Source organism: Phoxinus phoxinus (assembly GCF_949152265.1).
Source record: "Phoxinus phoxinus genome assembly, chromosome: 24".
Classification (NCBI taxonomy): Eukaryota; Metazoa; Chordata; class Actinopteri; order Cypriniformes; family Leuciscidae; genus Phoxinus; species Phoxinus phoxinus.
The window spans coordinates 12,808,320-12,828,236 of record NC_136899.1 but is presented as its reverse complement, the minus strand read 5'-3'; the positions used below and the strand labels follow the sequence as shown (position 1 = coordinate 12,828,236).

Below are 19,917 nucleotides of genomic sequence, written 5' to 3'. Positions count from 1 at the left end.
TTTAACTAGCCTAAACTTTATCTAGCCTACATCATTCACTAAGTGAATTGCACTGTAAAATGTTTTGTCAGGTAACTTAAAATGTGAATAATTAAATAGTATAAATCTAAATATGATAATATCCAAATTGATTTAACTAAAATATGTTTTAAACAAGGCTATAAAAACATATAGAAGTTACACAGCCTAATTGGACGCTTGACAAAAATGGAAGTGTTGGCAATCTAAAAGCACAAAACAATTAATTTTTTTATTAAATTAATTAAAATATCACAAACAGTTACAACATAAAAATATAATGAAATGCAAATATTAAAAAAAGTTTTAAAGATGAAATTAGCTTAAAATGCTTGGATTTCCTTCACTTGTATTTATTGTAAAGATATGTGCTTGAAATGTTGTGTTGAGCTATGTGTCTTTTATTGTTAAACAACAGTGAAATAATATGTGGGCAAAACAATAAGTCAAAACTATAATCAGAAGTCAGTAATCTTTGTGATGCTGTATTTCACTGTATTGTATTAGTTTATCACAAGAATATTCCAGAGAGTTTCACTTCCACAATGTATATAGTTCAGACCATCCAAGAAACAAGTCAGCATCTACATATACATTATTTTGATTGTGAGTTTGACTCACTACCTGCAGGTAAGTTTTTGTATTGAGAAGCATGTCTGGTTTTGATTTGCCTACAGATGCTTCTTTTCTGAGTTTGTCCCTTATGGGAATGAGACGGGCTGGTTGGCAGTGTACAGCAGCAGAGGGCCTTCTGTTCACGATGCCACTGTAGCTGCTTTGATTGACCGGATGCAGATTGGAAAGCCCCTCCTCCTGGAAGTCTCAGGTTATTGTCAGCCTTGCCATAGCAACCCTTAAGTTCCTTGTAATTCAATTGTGCTTTTAATTAAATTTATTTCAATTGAATTGGACACAAGATGCAATATTCTTTTCTCAAAAATCATCTAAGCAATGCAATGTAATCCCGTGTATATTTGATTATATTTCCAGTCATACCAGATCTGAGCAAAGAAAACATTTCCATGGTTTTCATTACATTTAGTGGGAACCCTGGTCCTCAGGGCTTGCATAATATGTCTCTTATGGCCAATGGATACTTCACCTGCTACATGGATGCAATATTACCTGCTGCTGGATTGTACCATTTAAGTATGTTTACTGGACAGTGTTACAAATATGAGAAGAATGAAACAGAATAAGCTTTTGTGACCACCATATGTCTTTGTGTTTTTAGATGTGACCACGACGAACAGTATCTATACTCATTCTACCAGCTGGCAGATTAGAGCATGTCCCTCTGGGACTGAGTACTTGAATCTCATGTTGTCCAAGAGAGGTCGGGATATCCCGTCCTGTACCCCTCTGCCCACAGACACAGAGGACAAGCAGCAGGAAAAAGCCTCAACCAAACCCACAGACGGTCACAAGCGAGGTGTGAGGTCCAGTCATAAAGAAAAGCTACTCCGTTATACAAACCTATCAACACCATTTTATACTTTTCTGCTTTGAATGTGTGATGTTTTTTCCAGCTGTTTGGATTTGTTCGGACAAACGTGCATATGCAACACAGACAGACATCACATTTGTAGCGGTAACAGAAGCGCCGAATCCTCTATACTTTTATTGGAGATTTGAGGATGGACCTGAAATAAAAACAACATCCAGAATCTTCAAAAAGGGATATCGCCTCCCAAACAAGTGCTTTTTTTGTTTGTTTTATCCATTTTCATATAGACAATCTAAAGAGCTTTCAGTTACAAAAGACATGTTTCATTCAGATTTTACTGAATCAGTATTTTACTTGTCTTCACTGCATTTGTACATTTGACTTTTTTTAATCTATCTATCTATCTTTTTCAGATACAACGTCTCTGTCAGTGTGTCTAACGGTCTCACATCCATCAGCTCCGATATTTATCCTGTTGTGATTCAGAGAGCTGTGCAGCCCAACAGGCTTCTGTACAGTCCCTCAGTTTTATCAAACCGGTCTGTAAACTTCACCTGCCGGATCAGCTCAGGAACTGATGTCTCGTATCTTTGGAGTTTTGGAGATGGAACAGAGCGAGTCGGATCAAGCACTGAGCATCATGTCTTTAACAGGTAGACATTGTATCCTTCTGGTGTCCCTTTTTTTGTTACACAGTGTATATACAGTAAATAACAGATTTTTCTTATGCTCACCAGGTTGCATTTATTTGATCAAAATACATTAAATACCGTATTGCTGTGAAATATTATTATCATTTAAAATAACTGTTTTGAATATATTTTAAAATGGAGTGTATCCCTGTGATGTCAAAGCTGAATTTTCAGCATCATTGCTCCAGTCTTCAGTGTCACATGATCCTTCAGAAATTGGTGGCCAAGAACATTTTTTTATTATCAATTTTGAAAACGGATGTGCTGCTTAATATTTCTGTGGAAACCGTGATACACTAAAAATGCTGGGTTGTTTTAACCCAAATATGGACAAACCCAACCGTTGGGTTAACATTTTTAATAAAAAAAATGTAACCCAATGGCTGGGTTTGTCTATATTTGACCCAAATTTGGGTTCAAACAACCCAGCATTTTTTAGAGTGTTCTTTTCAGAATTCTTTGATTAAAAAGTTCAAAAGAAAAGCATTTATTTGAAATAAAATCTTTTGTAATATTATAATGCATGAAGTCATTATCCCATGTTTGGAAAAGTTTTTTCATATTATTATATTTCTTTTCCAATAATTTTGTAGCAGTTAGAATTGTACCAGTTGTAGCAACAAAATCTTGTCCTCAGTCAAAATTGTTGGTTATCTAGCCGTTGAATTTTAATTTTATTTGATTTATTGTAATTGTAAATGTGATTTTTTTTTTTTCTATAGAACTGGAGAGTACATATTAGAGGTTATTATGTCCAACCTTGTGAGCTCAGCCTCTTTAACAGGGCACATCTTTGTCGTTGAAGAATCATGTCAGCCTCCTCCGGTGAAAAATATGGGCCCAAATAAAATACAGGTACAAGTTCTCTATATGCCAAAATTAGACAACTATACAACAGTTATACTAGGAGACATCACTGACAAAAATGTATCTATATATACTGGTACACTGCCGGTGAAAAGTTTGGAGTAATTAAGGTCTCGCCAAGACGGCACTTATTTGATAAAAAATACAGTAAAAACAGTGATGTTGTGAAATATTTTTACAATGTAATATAACAGTTTTCTATTTTAATATTTTTTAAAATGTAACGTATTTCTGTTGAATTTTCAGCATCATTACTCCAGTCTTCAGTGTCACATGATCCTTCAGAAATCTTTCTAAAATGCTGATTTGGTGATCAAGAAACATTTCTTATTATTATATATTTAACTGCTTAATATTTTTGTGGAAACCTGTGATATACTACCATTCAAAAGTTTGGGGTATGTACAAAATAAATAAATGTATGCTTTTATTTAGCAGGGACATTAGACAATAAAGACATTTATTACAAAAGATTTGTATTTCAAATAAATGCTGTTTATTAAATATTATATTCATCAAAGTATCCTGAAAAAAATTATCATGGTTTCTACAAATATATTTAGCAGCAGAAAGTTTTCCAAATTGATCACAAGAACCATTAATTATAATTGAGCACCAATAATTGAGTATATTAGAATGATTTCTGAAGGATCATTCACACTGAAGACTGGAATAATGATGCTGAAAATTCAGCTTTGCCATCACAGGAATAAATTACATTTTAAAATATATTAAAATAAAAAGCAGTTATTTTAAATTGTTATAATATTTCACAATATTACTGCTTTACTGTATTTTTAATCAAATAAATGCATCCTTGATGAGCATTAGAGACTTCTTCTTTTAAAAATAAAACGTAATTATTCCAAACTTTTGACCAGCAGTATATACTAAATACATTTTGCTTGCATACTTCTAGGTGTGGCGGTATCAAAATGTCCATCTTGCTGTGACATTTGAGGCTCAGATTCAGTGTTATGTCTCCAGAGGTCTCCTGTATAGATGGACTATATACGACATGAGCGGACGACAGCTGCTCCTCCCACACATAGACACGACACGGCAGTATATTGATCTTCCAAAATACCTCCTTCATTATGACACATATAGAGCTATTGCAAAGGTAATGTTCTTTTGCTCCTTTTATGTTTTGCTTAGAGGTCAGATAATTCAAATTCTACGCTTAATATGTTTAGTGAAATAAGCTAATACGTTTCTTAAGTTCCCCATGCAAGGCTCCATTTAATTGATCAAAAATACAGTCTAAGCAGTAATACTGTGAGATATTATTACAATTTAAATTAAAATCCATTTTATTCCTGTGATGGCAAAGCAGAATTTTCAGCATCATTTCATGATCCTGAAATCATTCTAATATGCTGATTTGGTGTTCAAGAAACATTTCTTATTATTATCATTGTTGAAAACAGTTGTGCTTAAGCTGTCTGCCTTCACTTGTTTCAGCCTATCTCCGCTACATTTAAAAAGATTAATTTACATAAGGAAATACTAACAAGAGTTGTTGTCATCACAAAGGTCCAGGTATCCGGTATTGTGGTGTACAGCAACTACAGTGTTTTAATTGAAGTGGTGCGCAGTTATCCTATCAGTGTCATCAGTGAAGCCACAAACATTTTCATCAATCGTCAAAGCGGCATTATTGTTACTCTAGATGGGCGGAAATCACATGACCCAGATTTCCCCAATAATACTTTAAGGTTTGTGACAGTGCTTGTTTATTGATTACATTCTGTCATTTTTGCATTAATCACATCTGAAATTTAAATTTAAATGTCTGTTTTAGTTACAGCTGGTCATGCAGGCCAGTGAACACAGAAGAGAGCAGCTGTTTCAACAGGAACATCGTGACCACTTCAGCAGTTCTTGTATTTCCCGCTCTTGCCTTGAAACCTGACTTTGACCTGCTTAAATTCACTCTCACTGTGTACAGTGGCCATCAATCTTCTTCATCTGAGATGTTCATCACTGTAACATCAAAACGTGCCAGGTGGGATTTAAGTGGGAAAATACAAATACATAATATGCAATGAATAAAAGTAATGTACAAAGTTGTATATCACGCATGTAATGAATAATATTTTTTCATTCTCGCAGCAACATTCATATGTCTTGTGAAGACTGCAGAGAAAATTCAGTGAACTGGAATGATCAGTTTTCTGTTTCTGCTGTCTGTGATGATTGTGGTTTCAATGCAAAAAATGTCACCTATCTCTGGAAACTTTACCTTGTTAATGCCTCAAGCAAAGCTGTTACAGAGGGTACGTACAGTCATTCAGAAAGACAGTCACCTAATATTTACCAAGACATTTTAGTTTGTGTTTTTGATCAATTTGAAATTGTTTGCTCTTGCTTTCTCCTCAGTTCCATTCTGCAGTGGTATGGATTTAGGTTCACCCTCTCAAATGGAGGAGAGCTTACATTTCTCCCAGCCTGCTGTGACACCCTACACTCCAGCCCATTTTACTGATCCCTCCGTTCCAGATGTTGGCATATCTTTGGCTCCTTATCTTTTATCTAAAGTTATTGACCTTACAGCCCCAGTTACACAAGATACTCTGACTTCAATTATGCATACGAAACACCATGACATTAATGTACGCACGCTGATTGAAAGTCCCAGCACAAACCTGTACCACCGTCCAGCATTTCCAACTATCAAACCTTTGCACCCACCCTTCTTTCCTTCCTTCCCTGGGGAAGCAGAGTCGTCTGGGGGTCAGTGGGAGTTTCATGGGTCCTTACCAGCCCCAGGTAAGGTGTCATTGACCGATGTGATCTCACTGTGTACTGTGATGAGAATGATCGTAACCATGTCTAAGTCAGAATCATGTCAAATAATGAATTATGTCAAATTTTCAAACTCGAATTAGGTTCTCCATTATAATAAAACTTTTGTTTTTATGGCTTGAAACAAAATTAGTTCTGTATAGAGCTATGTTGTTTATCACGGTTTCTATTGCAATAAAATGAGATTAGACGCCCTCTGGTGGTAGATTGTTTTTGGATAATTTGGACATTTAACAATCATTTTCACAATAGGAAGAGCTCATGCTGTTTAATAGATCACTTATCTAACTCAATGAGAGCATTATGGCAACCTAATAATAATGAGATATATTATTATTATTACTATCAGTAGTAGTAGTGATGATAATAATAGTATTGCAATCAAATGTAATAATATGATTTAATAAATGTAATAACTTTGTGAACTACATTGCAGACTTGCATACTGAGGACATTTACACAGACATTTACGAGACGATATCAGGTGATCGTCCCTCGCTACCAGGTATTTTACTCTTAATAAGTAAACAAACCTCTGAACTTTACATCCTGAAATTAGACATTTTATTTTAGTGAACAGTACTGAATAATATGACTGATGCTCATATGATATTTTGGTGCTGTTTAGAGTATGATTACTATAGTTTTGGAATTGAAGAGGCTGATCCTGGTGTTCCAGTCGGCAGACCTACAGGTACACGTTTTTTATGCTCTGCATCAAAAGAGCAATAATGATTTCTAGTATTTAAATGTGTGTGTCTCTGTGTGTGAAAGGGACCGATTCAATGGGATTTAGTTGGAATGAAGGATCATTCCCTCACTCTTATGACAATGAGGGTGATAATCTGGTGGACCCCAACCTGTTCGGCCCGGCGGTTTCTGAGAAGACCCTGCTGGATCTGGACCGACAGCTCATTTATCAGTCTGTGTTTGAGTCTTACACTCTCACAGGTATGCCAGAGCACTCACAGCGTCTATTATAAGGCCACAAAACCTTCTGAATTACATATACATTTCTATAAAACTAAGTTGACATAACTAATTTTACATATGAATTGTAAAAAGAACCTTTAGTTGTCTTTGTCTTCTTTTCCCTTTAGGATTGTCTTCTGCGGTCGTCACATTCAAACCCTTCATGCTTAAACCAAAGAGTCTTTATTTGCTCGAAGTGTCTGCAAGTGAGCTTTCCATCTCATTTTGGAAATTCAAAATGAAGATTCCGATTACAAATGAAAATTAAACGAACAAACAAATGAATAAATAATGCATTAAATGTTTGTGTTTCCTTTGGCCGAATGCGATTAGCATCTTTCTACTCCTTTTTTTTCTCACCTTGTCAGGTTCTGAGGAGCGGCTACAAGGGAAAAGCCAGCTGTTCTTCCACACACAAGCTGTCCCGGAGGGAATGAGCTGCCAAGTGCAGCCCAGCACAGGCTCTGAAATCCACACTCATTTCAGCGTCTTCTGCTCCTCTGGAAAAGAGGTATGTTTTTCCTTATACTCCTTTCAACATTCATATTTTGTATTTTTTTGTAATATTCAACATTTCCTCTTTGATCTGATCTTGATGTAATTGTGTTTCTGTGATCAGGATCTCTTGTATGAGTACAGTTTTAGTGTTGGAAACACTGAAAGGAAACTCCTTTACGAAGGCAGGGATTTCCAACATTACTTCAATCTTCCTAGTGGAGATCCTAATGACGATTACAAAGGTACACAGAATCCATAATAAAGCAGACAAGGTCATTTCATGTTTACATTTATTATGATCTCACGCGATCAAGCCACATCTTATCTATTCTTATTCTCAGAACACCTCTTTTTCCACAGTCACAGTCTATATTGAAATAAAGAACAGATTCGGAGCAGCGACCAAACTATGTCCTGTGACAGTGACTGTTCATCCAAGCTTTCAGAGAAACTCATCCTCCCAGCCCAGCCCTGATCAAGAACTGTGCGGACACAAAAATGACTCAATACTCACATCTTTATCTGATGTATTAGGACTTTTAAATGACTTTTATTCCTTCTTCCAGGTACATGTATGGAATCGGTAACCTAACCGGTCTGAGTAAGATTGGAAGCAACCGAGACATCATCAACTACATCTCTCTTTTGATCAGGGTGTTGAACCGCTTGAGTCTGGACCCGGAGTCTTCTGTCGAGCTTCTGACACTCACACGCACCGCTCTTGTTTCAGCGGCCTGTCAGCTGTCCATCACTGACAAGGTCTTACCTAGACAAAGATTCTCTAACTGATATTTTTCAACAAAAAAACCCCTCTATATTTAACTCTGTTCTTGTTTTTTAGGGAGATTTATTTGAAATAATTTACAGTCTTACTGATTTGATAAGAATCTCTAGTCAAGTGAGTGTAACCCAAGCTTGGATTTATTTTCAGTTTTATTTATAATGTTTTATACATTTTGCTAATTATTTAATATCTGATTTAGGTGACATTTCATGGTGCCAAAGAAGTAATCCAGCATGTTCATGACATCCCATCCCTCTTACATGAGTCCAAGCCTCCAGCAGGCCATATATTGGACATTGGGATGGTGAATGCACTGGTATCTCTCTTGTCTGGTGTGTTGGAGGCTCCAGTGCTTTCGTCCAGACCAGGACACCGACTCACAAACAAAGTGATTTACACCATCACAAATTTAGTACTGGTAAGAGAGGCAACCCTGATGCAAAGGTGATGTGTTCGGTTTCAAAATGACATGATATTAACATTTTTTTTTTCAGTTTGAAAAGTTGAAAAGCAGCAGAAAATTTGAATGATTTCCCAGCTAACAGGGAATGTTCTCGGAACTTTGGCTAATGTTCTGGCTACATTCTCTCAAAGTTATGAACAAATGTTCTTCCTGTCATGTTAATATAATGTTTGTTGAAAGTTCTCAGGTCTTTAATAATGTTCTTAATTCCTTAACACAAAATGTTTTAAATGTTACTACTTGATTCAGAGTGTTCAGAGAACATTCAACGCTGCCATAAAGTTAGCAAAATTATAAAATGTAATGTTTTCTTAATGTTCTCATATCCAGTTTTTTTTAATGACTTTAAAAAAATTATTGGTTGTTTTGAATGTTCAGAAATAATGTTTTCATAACTTAATGGGAACATTAGGAAGCGTTCTTAGAACATATTTTGGTTACACTTTATTTCAAGGTGTCTTTGTTACAGTGTAATTAATTATACATTTAAGTACTGAGTAATATTAACATACCTGGGGTTAGGATTAGGGTTTGGTTTGTTTTAGGGTTAGTTACATGTAATTATGCATAATTGTATAGTAAAATAAATTTTTACCCGTATTTGTGTTAGCTGCATGGTCCTTTGAAATACATCTTCTGACTTGTACCATGGGATCTGTTCATTTTATCTGATTATTTTAGCTTTGTCTGTGTTTTAAACTGTAATGTCTTGTCACTGTAGATTTCAATGTAACCATGCAGTATTTTAGTCTTATTTTCATTATCAATGGGATAAACAGATCTCTTCTGAGATTCTGTGATAATAACCTTATGCATTTTGATTGCAGGAGTGTATCCTATCCAGCAATATCTTGCACTACAATGTGAACACTACTTTTATGGAAGTGTTAGCCTGGAAGGATGGCCAATCTTATTCTAAGGTGAAAACATTTGGCCTCGCTACGTTCCACCTCACTGATTTTCTCGAGATGCAATTTCAGCAATGGAGCATCAATAGCCAGCACAAGCCCTGCATCATTACCTGGCTCGCAGTGTTCAGGCAGAGCCCATATCGCTGCTCCAGAGGCATGCAGGTACACTATAAATGCATGGCTGAATTTGAGAAAACGTGCGTTGACCTGTGAAGCAAATTACACTCTAATTTAATGTGATGTTACAGTTCAGTGGAGAGACAGCAGACATTCGACTCTACAACTGCACCACTAGGAAGGAAATCAAAGTCAGACATCTATCTACACCAGTTACCATTGAGTTTCAGAGAAAACAGGAGACAAAAGTAAAAAAAAAATTACTGCTTGATTACAAATAGTTTTCCTCTATATATTTGGTTACCCTGATTTGTGTTTCTGCTTGTTCCAGCAGAGCAGACATACAGAGTTCACTCTTCTGCGCAGTCAGGTGAACAGTCACCAGTTCAATGTGACGTCACTGACCCTTCAGAAAGCCGTGCAGATCACTGTGCAGTTTAACAGGCCAGCTGAACGCCCCTTTCCCATCCTGCTGCTGCTTAGGTGACGACATTGCTGCATTTCAGTGATAGTCTTCAGACTTATACACTGTAAAAAATATACAACTTTATATCTTTTGTCAAATCAACTTAGATAATTAATGTGGTTCAGATAACATAATGTTTTGACTTTCTATTTATTAAACCAATCCGCTTCGTTGAATTAACACATTTATTTTTATTTTTAAATTAACTTAAAATTGAAGGCAACCAGGTTACTTATTTTAAGTTAAACCAACAATAATGTTTTACAGTGTCAACCATAATGTGAAATATAACATCTGTTCACAGGATGTACGAGCAGCCAACACCTAATAAGTACAACGAACAGAAAATATATCACTGGAAAGGACAGACAGCTCACATCTTCCTCCCTCAATCCTATTTGCATGGTTTGGTTAAACATTTTAGTCCATACATTATTGTTTTGGCACAAAATAGACAACATTTGAAGATACTGTATAAAAATGAAATGTTAAAAAAAAGATTTTATATAGATTAATTATAAATGTTAAACATCTACCATTATTAGTGACACACACACACACACACACACACACACACAATATATATATATATATTCATTATATAAAGATATATATAATTTAATTAATATATATTATTAATATAATATATACTTTGGGTGTACAGTAGTACATATGAAAGCGCTATATAAATGCCTCCTTCTATTCTATTCTATATATTTTTTATATCCAGCTACTGGTGCTGTCTTCCTGATGCTTCTCAATGCAGACTATAAAAAAAGCCCTAGCAATAAGTACATTGCCAGAGCTGTAAACTACACACTTAGCATCGAGTCTGTGGAGTGTCTTTCCTGGGATGGTGTGAAAGAGAGGAAGCCCAGGGGTTGCTTTTCTCATGGTGGTGTTTCCCCAGACAAGATCTACTGCAGGTATGGATGGATTATCATTATACAATAAATGCTCCATCTAGTGGTAAGACAAAAAATATTATTTTGATCTTTTATAGTTAACTCAAATGTTGTAAAGCCTTCAAATGGTCTTACAAATAGGTTTGTAACAAGGTTACACATTAACTCTTAATAGTATCCCTTAATATCAATTACTGTGACAATCATTTGTTCTGTAGGCCAATATTATGTGCCTCTATGCACTAATAAAACTAAAAATGCATCTGATGATCCTTTTTTTCAGTTGCAGCCACCTGGCATCATTTGCAGTATCGCATGAGAAAATCACAAGCAGCTTCAACTCTGCAGATGTTTCACAGTTTATCCAGTACACCTGCAATGCCTCTCTCCAAATTTATCAGATCTGAATATGGTTGCTTTTTAACTTACACTTACAGATATTCTCCTCCTGTCTTGCAGTTCCAAAACCAACTACACACTGATCCTTTTGTCAGTAATATTCCTGGCTCTTTATGTGGTGGTGTTGGTCTTGTGTAAAAAGGCTGATGTTTCCATTCAGAAAACTACAGGCTCATTCCTGCTTCCCGAAAACAATCCCTCTGACAGATTCCTCTATGCGGTCACCATAGATACAGGCTTTAGATCTAGAACCAGAATGACAGCAAAGGTATTAATCATTGTGACCATTGCTGGATACAATGTGTGCATGTATATTGTAAGTTGCATGCATTGTTTACGTTACAGTTGATTTCTGTATCTCTATTTGTACAATGTTGTCAGGTTCACGTCGTTCTATATGGAGATGATGGTGTCTCTCAAACAAGGGAACTCAGCAGCTCCGACTCCAAACTCTTCACATGCAACTCAAGTAACACTTTTATTCTGAGGTAAATGCTAATTTTGCACATTTACCATTTTTGATAAAGAACAGCCATTAACTTAAACCTAATTTAATTGTCTAATTTGTTACATTTTTGATAATTTTATTTGTCTTTCACTATTCAGCTCCCCAGAGAGTCTGGGTCGGGTATGGAAGGTGCATCTTTGGCATGATAATGGAGGTTCATCTCCTAGCTGGTACCTGAGCCATGTGCTGGTAAAAGACCTGGTGCAGGGGTCCAGCTGGTTCTTCCGGGGCCAGTGTTGGCTGGCAGTGGATGAGGGAGATGGAAGGGTGGAGAGGAGTTTATCTGCTTCTGAATACGGGCTGACATTTAAACAGGTGAACCCCCATGTTGTTAATGATATACAGCTAGTTAGATATTGCTATATCGTCTGTGAAGTGTTATTATTAAGGGATCACCCAAGTTCACCCGAAAATGAAAATTCTGTCATAATTTACTCTCCCTCATGTCTTACCATATATCTATGTTCAATGATGATGTTGTTTTTTCTTTGAATATGTCTGTAATGCAATCTAACAAAAAAATCCTGTGTTTTTTCTCTATGTATTCGAGAAAGTTTCTATATCTGAAACTCACAGAATACCTGGAGGACTTCCACCCGTGGCTGTCTGTGTACAGCCGCCCGTCTTTCAGCTCTCACACACACACTCAGCGTTGGAGTGTGTGTCTGCTGCTCCTGCAGGGCTACATGTGTGTCAGCGCCGTGCTCATAAATCTTTTGGAAGAACAGGTGTTCAATTCAACATAGAAATCAATACATGTCAACAAATACTGTCAACATATGTGTGATTTTGTTTGTTTCATTTTCACAATATTGAGACATAGCGTCTTTTTCTCTCTCTACACAAATGGGCAGTGCTTTTTAGAGCTGGGCCTTATTGATGTTTCACCGGTTTCCATGGTAACAGGCCTGTGCAGTGTTCTTGCTGTGATGCCGGTGGGGGGTCTGGTGTCCCTGGTGTTCCGTGTCGGCAAGGTCAGAATTCCCAGGCTGCCTGAAATTGTCCCTTAGTTTCTTCCTGCCACACAGTTCAATTTTGAATCTACTGGATGCATTCAGATAACTTTATTTATGATGTATGATACAAATACATATTTAGTTTTTGTTTTTATACGCTACTGATTTTTTTCTGTATCCATTTTAGACCATGCCCCGTAGTGTGTCTGGAGAGCATTATATGGTCAAGGTGCCTGATGTCTACTCTGTAGAAGGTATGTTTCCATGTGTCACTCCACTTATTATTTAATATAGTTTAATGCAAAACACTTTCTATTGGTTTGTCTTTTGTCACAGATTACCATGATGCTTTTCTAATTAATGATTGTATATTTGAATCGCATCTGTCCTTGAATACAGTTTCCCACTGGACTCGCCGCTCTTGGAAAAAAGAGTATAAGGTATAATGTACAGATCTGTTAAATATGTTTTATATGCTTTACACTTAAATGATTGTAGTCTACATGACTAAAGACAATACAAATGGTGTGTCATGCAGTATGGTACTCAGGATTGGAAACCCTCAGATTCTTTGTCTACGTCAAAACTGCAAGAGGACCCTGACACCATCTTAGAGACTGTGGAAGACTCTATGTCTGATGTCAACAACAGATCACATGACAAATGCAAATGTAATAAGAACGATTTGAAATCACACACCTTTGCAGGTTTGTAAATTCATTAGATACAAATTTAAGTATAAAACATGATATTTGACTATACTATAATGATGCAGATTATTTAACAAAAAATACATTTCTATTTTTATATAGTTATAATTCTATAGTTTTTAAATTAAGTTTTTTTTTTGTTTTTGTTTTTAAGAAAAAGACATTTATAATGTTACAAAATATTTATATTTCAAAACAAATGTTGTTCTTATGAACTTTCTATTCATAAAATAATCCTGTGTGTGGGTTTAACAAAAATATTAGGCAGCACAACTATTTTCAATATTGATAATAACTGAGTAGCCAATCAGCATATTAATATGATTTCTGAAGGATCGTGTGACACTGAAGACTGGCGTAATGATGCTGAAAATTCAGCTTTTCCAGCACAGAATTAAATTATATTTTAAATATATTAAAATAGAAAACAGTTATTTTAAATTGTAATAATATTTCACAATATTACATTTTTTACTGCATTTTTGAGACTTCATAATAGACTTTTCTATAATAGATTTTTTTTCTCCTTTATGCTTTTCATGTTGTTGTTGTTGTTGTTGTTTTTTGTACACAGACATCCTAGAGAATCGGCAGTTTTGTGGTGGTAGAATCCGAAGTCTTCAATCCTGGTGTTATTATGTGGGCTGGACCCTCTGCTTGACTCTCTCTCTTTCATGCGTTATCATCACGGGAACTCTTGGAGTAAAGTGGGTGATCCTTTGTACTACTATATTCTGTTGGAGCTTGAATATTACTTTAAGAAAAAGTGTCTTTGTCACAATATTTGTTTCCCAAATATATGAAAATTAGGATTTAAATGTGTTACCCTACAGGTTCAGCAAAACAAAGACTCTTCTGTGGGCTCATTCTGTGTTCTTTTCTCTTGTCTGCTGTGGCTTTGTACTGCATCCAGCAATGGTAAATCATCTTGATCCCGCACACACTGTGTAGGGGAGCTGTACATGGTTTTAATTTAATATTTGGCCCACGTTCTGTTCTTGGATTTTAGGGTGTTTTCAGACCTGGCTCATTTGAAGCATTTGTTTCAGAACCTGGTGCGTTTTCTCCCTTAGTTTGGTTTAGGCATATATGAATGAATGATTGAGGCATTTATATAGCGCTTTCATATGTACTACTGTACACCATTTAAATGTATATAATTTATCAGTCAGAGTGGGAATTCGTATAAGTGTTTGTGTGTCATGGCAGCTACAGGTAAAGCCACAATAAGCTTATGGAGTGAACTTGTCAATCATCTTCATGGATAACGTGAAGGAAATTCTGACCAATAAGAGGACAGCTTTACTCAAATGTGACTTGCACAAACACACTTTGGTATGCTTTGAAATGTTGCCTTGGGAAAGTAAAGTGAACCATGAAGAAAATGCAACATTGTAATAAATCAAGTCCCTGTTTTGGAACAAAGCAAATGATCTACAGGTCTGAAAACGCCCTTAAAAAAATATTTATAAATTGAAACCTGTTTTAAATGTTTATTTCCTCATACAGATACTCATAATTGCTATCACAGTGTCTCTGCTACATCGAAAGAGGTCGAACTGGTTCCACAATCTAAGTGTATCTGAGCCTGTCACTGAGTTATTGAAACACGAGGACCAAAACATTGAGGATGTCTTGGTTGGCAAATACCAGCAGTCCCATTTTGAAAAGGTAAAATCATGTAAACATGTTTCTGTCACACTGATAGAGAAATTGCAAGAGAACTTTAGATTGAATAATAATCAAGTTTGCAAGTACTCTGCATTATGTTTGATGAGCAGGTGCTCGCTGCCCGTCAGAGAGCCAGGTATCTGCGTCTAGTGCGGCCACCCAGTTCAAGAGAGTTGAAGTGTGTGAGAGGCCAGATGAAGAAACAGACTCTCCTTCACAAAACCACAAGGTCTAACTATTTAAGCAACCTCAACACTTAATTTTTTCTTTACCTTTAACCTCAAAAATTCACTTTTGCTTCAATAGGGATTTGATGTTACACCTAATCATGCTGTCGACGATTCTATTTGTGACTTATGGAAAGTCTGCCAATGACAAGTACCATTTGAATCAGGCTATCAAAACTCATTTCACAAAGTAAATACAGACATTCTCATTAAACCACATTACTTGTAATAAAATAAAAAATGCTAATGTTATTTTCATTTAAACAGGGGTCCGCAAAATTCATTTCACTCGATCCAAAAACATGCCGATTGGTGGAAATGGACAACAACCACTTTCCTAGAGAGACTATATGACAATGCCAACTGCCATGAGAAAGGAATAGAAAATGAAGTAAATGATTTATTTGACATCTGTGACATCTTAAGTGGCTTTACAAAGAATAATACCGCTTACAATGTGTTGCTTTAACAGACAGGAGATTTTAGAGGTGCTTTCTCTTTTATTGGGAGTCCAGTTATTAAAAAGATCAAGAGCACATATAACACATCATGCCAGGTAAATCACCAACGCTGACTGTTTCACAGTAAAAATTATTCCTTTAATGTGAAGACATATTAGATGCATACACATAACATTTGACATACACTGCAAATCAAAAGTTTGAATTAGGATTTTAGTTTTTAAAATAAGTCTATATGCTCAAAAAGGTTACATGTATTTGATGATATTGTAAAATATTTAAAATAACTTTTTTTTTACTTTAATATATTAATTTATTCATGTGATTGAAAGCTGAATTTCAGCAGCTATTACTCCAGTCTTACAAAACAATGTGACACTGAAGACTGGATGATGCTGAAAATTCAGCTTTGCCATCACAGAAACAAATTATATTTTAAAATATATTCAGAAAAGAGTTTTTATATAAATTAAAATAATTATTATATAAATATATATATATTACAATATTTCTTTTAAATTGTAATAATATTGCTACAATCTCTTTTTTAATAAAAAAAAGTGCAGCCTTGGTGAGCATAAGAGACTTTTGAAAAAAAAAAAAAAACGTAATTATTCCAGTGTGTTTTCTCTATGAACAGATTTTGAATTTGTTGGCCAAGAACAATATGATATCCTCTGATAACCAATATGTGGCAAAGAGACACTCACTTTGTGGGAAACTTGGGTGTTATGAGGGAGAAAGAGTGAGTGTGAGCCTGGGAAAAACAAGGTAAACTGTTAATTAATAATCTTTTATGTTAACAGTATTTTTTAATAATCTTTTATATAAAGAATATGTATTGCATTGCTAAAATAGGTTCAAAGCAATCAAGTCAATTAAAAAGCTTCTGGATACCAGCTGGATGACGCCATTCACCCAGATTGTGATGGTCCGATTTCTCCTGTACAACGGGCCCAGTAACCTCTTCACGTCAGTCACCATTCTAGTAGAGCAAACCTCAACAGGAGCTCTGATACCCTCAGCAAGTGTTCAGTCCACTAGACTCTACCATTTCCCAGCTGCCCTTGACTACGGTGTAATGACCTGTGAGGTGAGCATCTTATTACAGCTCAGACACATTAGCATTAAGTTTAATGTGGAGGGTAAATGTGATATTGTTATTGATTGTTGTGAGTATACAATATGCATATGATACCATGATAATATTACACAATTTTATATTATATGTTATATGTCATATTATATTATATTGCATCAAGTCTGATTTTTAAAAAATATATAAATATAAATAGCCTATATTACATTGTGAGTACATTTAACTGAATATTTTTTTCCTCTCTGTGTCATTTTACTTCTAGCTTATTTTCTTTTCATTCATCCTGCTTCATATGTATTGGCAAATATATGTTATGACTCAAAGAGGATGGCTTTACTGGAGAAACATTTGGAGCTGGCTAGAGGTGATACTAAACATACATTTTGACACCATACTATGTCTTTTTAATGACTTTACTCTGTTAATTTGTGTATTTTTGTCATATACACAGGTGACAGTTATCATTTGCAGTCTTTTACGATATATCTGCTCTGTGTACAACTTTATGCTAAAAACAGAGATGATTGACTTCCTGCAGAAGGAGGATTTTAAATTACCTGTTGATCTAAGTCCCATCTTCTTTTGTGAGCAGGTAGGACAAATCAGTTTAATTCATTATACTGTATTCCTAGTATCCCACTATGTGAATATGCCATAATGTGAATAAACTGCAGATGAATATTTCAAGAAAAAATAACTGGGACTGCGGGCAGTTACATGGCTCAAGTGAACTAAAATTGTTCAGACTTGCTGAATGCATTCTGAACTTAGCAATATGGTATTCACTGGCAAACATAATTTTAAATATGAACATATTTAATTCACAGCTTTCTCAATCACTCCTTGGTGGTGTTGTGAACTTGCTTCTTCTGAAATGTGTGTCCTTACTACGACTAAACAAAGCAGTAGCAGCAGCTGTGTCTACCTGGAATCTGATCTTCTCCAACCTGCTTTGGTTACTGGTAGCCTATTGATTTACATAACACAATATGTTAAAATCAGTTCACCCCATTAATGTAACCAAAGGCTACTTCCATTAAATTACTTTCTTTATTTCTATTTAGGCTCCGGGTGTTATTGTCGCAGTGGCCCTCTCTGGTCTCCGCAACGTGATCTTTTATTCATTCCCATTTACTGGTATCACTAGATCTGCTCATTTGCTCTTCACTCATTTCTTTAGCTTGAGCCACTTTAGTGACATTTACCTCCAAACCCAAGTCCCATCAACGCTTTATTTTGGAGCTATATTTTGCACTATGATTGCATTGAATGCTATGGTATGTATTGGAATATCAAATATGTATTATTTATGATACACAGTGTATTTTTGAGTGCAGTTATATCTCAGTTTACTTTAAAGTGTAACTTTTCATATTGAAACTATACCTCCTAGACTGGTTGACATAATTTGGACTTGATTTGATATTACTCTAAAATAGTTTTTCCCCCTTAGGTAATTGCCACCCTTACCATATTTGTGAAACAAACAAAGACAACTAAAAAAAGAAAATATTTCCTGACACTCTTTGAGATGATTTATTATGTCAAAGACATGGCTTTACTCATTATGGGAAAAGCCAGTGACAAGCAAACTGACCATCATGTCCACACTAATGTAAGCACTGCAATCATTAATACAGTTTCTAATATGTAAACACTATTGTCTGCATCATTGTTGAGATCTTTTCAATTGTTTAAAGATAAATCTGCATTTCTTTCCACAGAGCTTTTACTTAACAGAGTTTGAGGATCTCATAGATGAGCTGTTGTTTCATCTCTGCACCATGTCAGACAGTCTCCACAACACCCTGCCAGCAAAAGAAAATCTAATTGATACCCAGAGCAATTTTTCTTTCCCACTTTCTGAGCATGTTTCTTACTCAGACTCAGAGGTGATTCTTTTACTTTGGCACTGCACTCACATTATTCACACTGCAAACACATATGTATGAGACTTATGTGTGCACGTTGTTTATTAATATTATTAAAAGTTAAAGTTGATATTATATATTAAATTGCAACAATTGCATATTGTTGTTTTGTATAGAGTATAACTTTTGACGGAAACTGTGTGAATAGCCAGCCACACAGATTGGGGAAGAAACACAAAGAACGCCTGGATATGAGCAGTGCCTCATTTTTGTCATATAAGGAAAACACGCACAGGTAAACTTGTTCTCTAAGTCAAATACAGTAGATAGATGTACAATATGAATGAAAGTCAAAATCTAACACTGTAATTCACTTCAAGATTGCCACTAGAACACAGAATGTCTCATTACTTACAACAAGGGAGAGGAAGATCGCAGGAGAAGAGCCTGTCAAGAGGGCTGAGGAACTTCAAAAATCACCTCAAAGATCCTGTCAGAGAGTCAGAAGAGATTGGACAGGCACAGATTCTTTCTTCAGGCAAGCAGATCCATTGTGCACCAGCCGAGTGGAAGGGCATAGTGTCCTCTAAATCAAATCCAAGCAGAGTGGCAGATGAGCATAATAATGCCATCAAGACTCAAATCATCACACAAGTGCAAAGGCACACAGTTCACACAGCTCATGCCAAGGCAGCTGGACAGTCAATCGAGGGAATGGACAATTCTGTAGAAGAACAAACGGTTATTCCAGGTTATATTAAACAATGTATGTAATACAAGAAAAAAAGAGCTGTTCCGGTTGTACTTGTAAATCCTGTAAGATAAGCATTTTCAAGCCATATGAGTTTCCTCTAAAATTTTACTATTTCACGTTTTGTTCTTTGAACAACATTGTTTACACAGTCATACCTCAAACTTGATATTTGATTTGAAGTTAAATGCGTAAAGGGTAAAGCACTACTACTACCACAAGGACATGGCTTGTTTGACAAATTGGACAACTGTGACTTTTTTAATAAAATCATTAAACTATTAATAAACAAGTTCTAAATTCACTTTTGGGGTAT

General features: G+C 35.6%; 1 protein-coding gene across 1 annotated transcript; it reads left to right on the top strand.

Annotated features, from left to right (window-relative positions):
* Window positions 1-728: 728 nt before the first annotated feature.
* On the top strand, window positions 729-19,884 carry pkd1l1 (polycystin 1 like 1, transient receptor potential channel interacting). Its single transcript, XM_079601819.1, has 52 exons — window positions 729-844; window positions 1,009-1,167; window positions 1,253-1,450; window positions 1,548-1,716; window positions 1,879-2,118; window positions 2,880-3,012; window positions 3,944-4,147; window positions 4,561-4,742; window positions 4,829-5,032; window positions 5,140-5,303; window positions 5,407-5,796; window positions 6,269-6,337; window positions 6,461-6,526; window positions 6,607-6,783; window positions 6,933-7,010; window positions 7,173-7,315; window positions 7,424-7,544; window positions 7,663-7,786; window positions 7,869-8,061; window positions 8,144-8,200; window positions 8,286-8,504; window positions 9,377-9,622; window positions 9,709-9,825; window positions 9,909-10,060; window positions 10,348-10,448; window positions 10,774-10,969; window positions 11,232-11,323; window positions 11,386-11,615; window positions 11,729-11,835; window positions 11,954-12,170; window positions 12,410-12,583; window positions 12,710-12,829; window positions 12,999-13,065; window positions 13,148-13,251; window positions 13,350-13,518; window positions 14,096-14,228; window positions 14,355-14,439; window positions 15,031-15,192; window positions 15,303-15,421; window positions 15,499-15,609; window positions 15,687-15,810; window positions 15,892-15,975; window positions 16,521-16,651; window positions 16,739-16,973; window positions 17,242-17,343; window positions 17,431-17,571; window positions 17,807-17,941; window positions 18,044-18,256; window positions 18,433-18,594; window positions 18,704-18,871; window positions 19,027-19,145; window positions 19,231-19,884. Exons 1-52 carry the CDS (start codon window positions 808-810, stop codon window positions 19,622-19,624), a joined length of 8,037 nt encoding a protein of 2,678 aa, XP_079457945.1. The 5' UTR covers window positions 729-807; the 3' UTR covers window positions 19,625-19,884.
* Window positions 19,885-19,917: the final 33 nt, after the last annotated feature.